At 40.4% G+C, this 6766-nt stretch overlaps 1 protein-coding gene across 1 annotated transcript; it reads left to right on the forward strand.

Annotated features, from left to right (window-relative positions):
- Positions 1-5589, forward strand: LOC115373246 (gap junction beta-6 protein-like). The gene is made up of 5 exons (XM_030071538.1): positions 1-11; positions 1741-1918; positions 2842-2994; positions 4146-4270; positions 5379-5589. The coding sequence occupies exons 1-5, from the start codon at positions 1-3 to the stop codon at positions 5587-5589; spliced, it is 678 nt and encodes a 225-aa protein (XP_029927398.1).
- The last annotated feature ends 1177 nt before the right edge of the window (positions 5590-6766 follow it).

Genomic DNA, 6766 nt, shown 5'->3' on the forward strand with positions numbered 1-6766 from the left:
ATGGACATAAATCATTGTTTGTGTGACATTAATTGATTTTAACATTTTTTAGAGATTCACTTTTTGGGTTAAATCTTAGACTATCATCTAATAGAAGGAAATAGTGAAGGTATAATATATGGGTAAGCTGACCTAATTAAAAATGTAATGCAATTAAATGGTTTTCCTCTGTAAAGAGCCAACTCTGAGCACTGAGGTTACTACAGAATTGCAAAGAAAGCTGTTGTTCTTTGACTAGAAAATCTTTAGGAATCTATAGAAACTTCTCTTGTTGTGTCAACCATCGTAGCCTTTTTTTTTTTTTTTTTTTTTTTGCAGTATTTTTGCAGACTGGAGTGAACAAACAAGCAAAATGTTTTAATATTGCTGTACATTTGCTTGTTGGAATTGTATTTTATCTCTTTATTGTATGCATTTTTAATTTCTCCTCTTTTTTTTTAACAAAGCTCTATAAAGTAAATTACTAATGTAAAGGCTGTTATTATCATCATTATTATGATTACAGTTAGTATTACTAATAGTCGCAATAGTAGTACTGGTAACTGACGTATTAAAACTGCAATAATCAAAATTTCCCAGTAGTGATAATTTAAAGTGAGAGCCATTTAGACTCAACTGTTTAAAACTTGAAATATTTATATAATTTGTCAGTTGGTCAGGCTGAGAATGAGAACCATGTAGACTCAGCCATCAAGTTTCGCGCTTATTGCACTTTTTTTTGTCAGCTGAGTCTAAACGGTCCTCACTTCAGTCAACCCTCAGTTATTTAATGATTGCATCCTCATGGCAAAGTGCTTCTTCCACTTTGTTGTCACTGGGGTTGAAACAGTCCTCGTTTTTGTGATTTTTAATTATTGTAGCTTCAGTGGAAGTTGATGCAGATGCTGCTTGGACGGCAGTATCAGTGTGATGGATTCATAGTAGCGCATAACACATTTTGATGCCAGTCAATCAGTCAATCAATCAGTGAGTGTTTGAGCAGCATCAGTGTTGAGTGCTGGCCTGTAGTAGTGTGGGTTTGTACAGTGGTTCAGTGTGTTTTTAGTTGCGTGGGCTCCGTTCAGTACAGTGCACCATGGCAGTGGGCAGGGAGGTCCAGTAGTTCACATGAATGTTGGCACCGGGCCTCCTCTCCTCCTCCTCCTCCTCCTTTCCTCATTCCTTTTCATCCTCTCCCTCTTTCAACTTTCTCCGTCTTTCTCTGTTCTTTTGTTTCATCTCCCGTCTCTTCTTTCATCTCTTGCCACTGCCTTCGCTCTAACTCTCCATTGCTGCCCTTCTCCTTTAATGGAATTATTACAATTCACTCCCCAGATAAACCCAGATAAATACAGAAGGGGTCAATTGATGCTTAAACTTCTGCACCCTTCACAAGGTGCAAAAGAAAAGTGCATGAATAAACATTAAAAAACATTTCACTTACTAGACTAGGGGTGGGCAAACCTTTTGGATCAAGGGCCAGACAGATTTTGGAAGACCAGGTGAGGGGCTCTTTATAGTGTCTTTTTGTCCATTTTCTTTGTCCTACACACATATTACTACTAACCCATAAAGTTTCTTTTTTGATTTGTCCTGGTAAAAAGCCTCATGCACTTTTCCCATCCCACATGTCCCATCCCATATTTTCATTCATACAGATACACAGATTCATGCTTGGAGGTATCCAGTACAACCAGTTTTCTGCTGATATTAAAATGTATTATTCTATTATTCTATTCTTGTTCTTTAATTTTTCTCATTATCCAAGATGTCTTGGCCCACTCTATACGCCCAGTTAGTGGGGGTGAACCGCTACTCCACCAGCCTGGGGAAGATCTGGCTGTCCGTGCTGTTCATTTTTCGGGTCATGGTGCTGGTGGTGGCAGCTGAGAGTGTCTGGGGAGACGAGCAGTCCGACTTCACCTGCAACACACTCCAGGCAAGGCTCTGGATGCATGCTGTGCAAAACAACCACTTATATAAATTTTTCGGTCTGTGCACCAAGGTACATGGTATGCAGGATATGCTGTGGTAGAAGCGGTGTCTGTGTCTGGTTGTGTCTTAACACATTTTGGAACACAATAAAGCACAAACAATGCATGAAATGCATGAAACAAACACTTAGAGCACTTAATCCATTATTGAGTCAGGCCTGATGATGATGTTACTACAATTACTATGTAGAGCCCGGGGTCGAGTCCTGGTTCAAGCAAGAGCCATGTTCTTTTTTAGATAGCGATGCTACCTTTCCTTATCCTTAACCATTACAACAAACCCTTTCCTAACCTTAACCATGACCTTATCCTCACCTTAACTAAGACCTTTTCCTAACCTTCACCATGATGATGAACCCTTTCCTAACCTTAACATGACGTTATCCTAACCTTGACCATTACCTTTTCCTAGTCCTTAACAATGACGACAAACCCATCCCTGAACTTTACCATGACCTTATCCTAACCTCAACCAAGTAGCCATTGAAAGCAAAGCTAACAAAAGCCAATGAAGGTCTCTAAGGCCAACGGTTGATTTGTTAAGAGCAGCTCACAATAGGGAATAGATAACAGCCGGGGCCTACTAACTCATTCTTGTGGGGGTGATTAGGACTGATAACGTCCATTCAGTGGTGTGAAACGGTCAGATCAGGTGCTCCAATAGGTGGTCTGGGGCTTATTGACAGTGAACATGGGGGTCCAGACCATGTAACAGTTTGAAAACCCTTGGATTAGACCACAGACTTTCTCTACAAAGTAGATGATGGAATTTGATTTGGGAACACTTTGCTGCATAAATCTTTAATGCTTTCAAATACACAGTTCATACACTGCCACATTAATATATGTCTGTCTCTCTGTGTTCCAGCCTGGTTGTGAGAACGTCTGTTATGACCACTTCTTTCCCGTCTCCCACATCCGTCTCTGGTGTCTTCAGCTCGTCTTTGTCTCTACCCCAACCCTCCTTGTGGCCATGTATGTTGCCTACCGCAACCATGGTGATAAGAAGAGGATCCTACAGGTTTGCATGTTGTTTTCTTTTGTCCTGATAAGCAAGAAACAATGAGTTTTAAAATCAAATAATAGTCAGACTATTATGAATGAAAGGTAAAGACATTAACAACACATAATAAAATGTTGTGTCCCATGTAACCCATTTTTTTTAAGGGCTAAAATACCATGGGTCATATGATGGGATACCATTTCATGTTACATTAGGATGCTGTCATGTCTTACATTGTGTCATCATGTCATGTCAGTTCATATCATGCCACATAATGTCATTCCAAGATATGTTACATCATGTCATATTATCTCACATCATGTCAATCTCTGTAATAAAATCTTTAAAATAATCTGCTGGCACTACTAGCCTTGGCTCAGTTAGTTAGAGTTAATTTGGAGTGCTGGTCTCAAGGTGAAATCACATGCATGTGTTAAAGATAGTCCACAACTCTCAACAAACAGGTCCACCACTTGGGGGTAGTAATTCCTAAGACATAACTATGTGTTCTTTGAAAAAATACCAATCTGTCCTGCCAGTATACAGTAGAAAATATGTTTCTATCTTCAGAGCGTTGTAGAGGCATGGGGTAAACCTCCAGACAGACGTTGGCTCCGAGGCGCTAGGTTAGGTTCTGGAGATATGGGCCTGTTGGACCCTCCACTATAAGGGAATGGAAGATATGTGAAATTGTCTTTTCTTGTCTTGTCAAAAGTAACTGGTAGTAAATTAAGTAGTAAATTAATTTGTGGTATTAGTCGACGGATCGTCTGACCTGTGTTTGCTTAATTTTTTATATAAGGGGACCCAAGTTCAACTCTACATTGAGTCCATGAGGTACCAGTGTATCCAGTTTTATAAACGAGTAAACCTAAGTTTGTAGTCATTTTTTGTGAAGTTGCCAATAGACTCTCTTCATTTTTTCAGTTACCACTTTAAAGTGCCTCTAACTTCTCCATTTCTAAATCAAGGAAGTACATTGTTGTGGTCTTGTGTTCAAATGTGCTCTGAGGAAGACTTTTGTTGTCATGTCATATTCAGTTTGTGTCATCTTGCTATATCACATCATCATATGTTATATTATGCCATGTCATGCTATGTTATACCATGTTGAGTCATACTGCATGGTACCACAGGGTTCTGGCAGATCTGGTGTCCTGGGTAATAAGAGCTCAGCAGTCCAGGAGGCTGAGCTGGAGAGCCTGAAGAGACGCAAAATGCCATTAGCCGGCGCCCTCTGGTGGACGTACGCCTGTAGCCTGCTGTTCAGGCTGCTGTTTGAAGGAGGGTTCATGTAAGATCAGTTCATCTTCCTGTCTTCTTGTTTGAATGTGTCACAGTGGTGCATCATCCAAGTGCACACAATAGAAAGTAGATTTCTTAGATTGTTTGGCCCCAGCTCACTCTGGTATCACACCTGATGTAGCATGTTCAAATTAAACATTATGTGTAATGTGTCATTTTAAATCAATAATTGATGATTAATAAATAATTGGAGGGGTTGCATGCCACTGTGTGATGCATATGCATGATTCATATATTTACATGGGCAGTATTGGGAAGGTTACCTCTGAAATGTAATAAATTACAGATTACTAGTTACACTGTTAAAAATCAAAAATCAAAGTAATGTAACTTATTACATTTTGTTACTTTTTGATAACTTTTTTTTAACAAGAGAACCAATCAAAAACAATGCTCAAGATTTGAGCACATTCTGGTGAATGAATAGAGCCTGTCCAGACGTAGAGACAGCTCCTGGTAAGTCATCCCACAATTGATGGTGTTGCACTCAATTTTGTCTCAACAGCTTTGTTGGAAAGCTGGCAATAGAGGGGATTCCTGCATGACAAAAAGATGCAAGGCAAAAGTATGAATGTTATATTCTATATGTAAGCTTTTTACCAAGAAGAATATATTCAGATGTAACCCCTTTGTAATCACCAACAGTTTCACTAGTAACTGTAAATTTAATTACATTTTTTCTCAGTAACTGAATACAAAAACAGTTATTTTGTATTTTTATTACATGTAAGTATACTCCCCAACACCGTAAATATATGTCCTCACAATCACCCAAAAGTAACCCAAAGTGCTCAAACTATTATTAAAAAATGCTCACAAATACCCAAAGTATACCCCAATGTATCCAGAAGTACTCAGAGCAGTTACACTAAGGGGCCCCAAAGTACCCAAAAATTCTCTGTTACCCAAAAGTGAGTGGTCACCCAAATGTACCCAAAAGTACCCTCTCTCATTCTCTCACCACCTTTCAGTAAATATTCTTCTTGTCTTAGACATTTCTACTTTGTTTTCATTGTTTGCCGTTTTAATAGCCTCAGTGGCCTTTTCATGTTTGCCACCCTGCTTGTAACGTAGTACATGTGTCTTTCTCTGTGCAGGTATGCCCTGTATGTGGTGTACGATGGTTTCCAGATGCCGCGGCTGGTGCAGTGCGACCAGTGGCCGTGTCCTAACCTGGTGGACTGCTTCATCTCCCGTCCCACAGAGAAAACCGTCTTCACTGTTTTCATGGCCACCACCTCCTCCATCTGCATGGTCCTCAACATGGCCGAACTCGCCTATCTTGTTGCCAAGGCTGTCACTAGGTAGTGCTACAAACCAGCCAGACAGTGGGCCAAACAGTCACTTGATGAATGAATGAACCAATCAGTCATCATGATTACTATAGTGGTACTTTACTGATCCAAAGTGTGTGAAATTGATTCATCACTGTACATAGGAACACACAGAACCAATCAGAGGTTTTTGTCTTGCAGCAATATATCTCAACAACCAATAGAGAGTGGCGAATACATTTTCTTTCAACAGGTTCTGTACATTTTCCCTCGGTCCTGCTCAGCTTTCATTGGCTATCACTGGCTCCTCTGTTCAGATTCGATTCATTGGCCACCGGAGGACATCAAGACTTTGATGTCAATATCATTTTCATCTGTGGAATATTTGTGTGGAAGTGTAGCTATCATGCTTTGCCCCTGCAAAACCTTTGAACTTTTGATCGTTCTTTGATCAAACTACATGCAGGAACGATGAGTAAAATAACAGAGGTAATATTTATCCTCATGGGACCACACCCCTTGCCACATTTCAAGGGGGGCACAATGAAATATCACAAATGTTCCTGGAGGAATAGTGAACTTGGGCAGATGACTTAGCCTTGTGGAGTTTGTGGCCTTTTCTGCTCATGAAAATCCAGTCGGTGGTTGCCTCTTGGTAATAGATTTTATTAAAACCTTGTGCATCTTTGCTTGAATGTGTGTTTCTGAGTGTGAGTGGGTGGGAGATAATTATATGGCGAGCTTCTGGGTACAGCAGCCTTTCTGCCTGGGAGAAACACACATGTTGTTTGTACGTCAAACTAATCATGTTACCATCACATGTCCTGACTGGATAAGAAGGCAAGAAGACAAATTTGTGAACCCTTACACATTACAGCACCACAAACATGCGCCTGTTTGGCTCAGTTATGATGCCCAGTCATGATTAGAAGTTATGTGGGGTGTACTGAGTCTAAGCTAGTCTCAATGCCGCCCCACAATGACCAGAGTGTAAGACCCTACCCCTGAAATACTTGCACAGTCATGCTATTTGGTCTGTCTTTTCAAATTCCAGGAAACCCTAAAAAGACCAATCAAACGTTCTCCTCATCTCAGGTGCCTCACCTGTCAGAGGGCCAGGAAAAAACGAGGCAGCGGCTCCAGCTGTTCTGGCAGCAGAGAGGAGAGTATGATGCAGAATAAGCTGAACCAGAATTTGCTGTTATCTTCAA

Source organism: Myripristis murdjan, chromosome 2 (genome assembly GCF_902150065.1).
Source record: "Myripristis murdjan chromosome 2, fMyrMur1.1, whole genome shotgun sequence".
Lineage (NCBI taxonomy): Eukaryota > Metazoa > Chordata > Actinopteri > Holocentriformes > Holocentridae > Myripristis > Myripristis murdjan.

Bases quoted from the DNA above. Each gene is read 5' to 3' on its own strand.
- LOC115373246 (XM_030071538.1), top strand. The intron at 1,919-2,841 runs GCAAGGCTCTGG...TCTGTGTTCCAG, and splicing joins TCACCTGCAACACACTCCAG to CCTGGTTGTGAGAACGTCTG. The intron at 4,271-5,378 runs GTAAGATCAGTT...TTCTCTGTGCAG, and splicing joins CTGTTTGAAGGAGGGTTCAT to GTATGCCCTGTATGTGGTGT.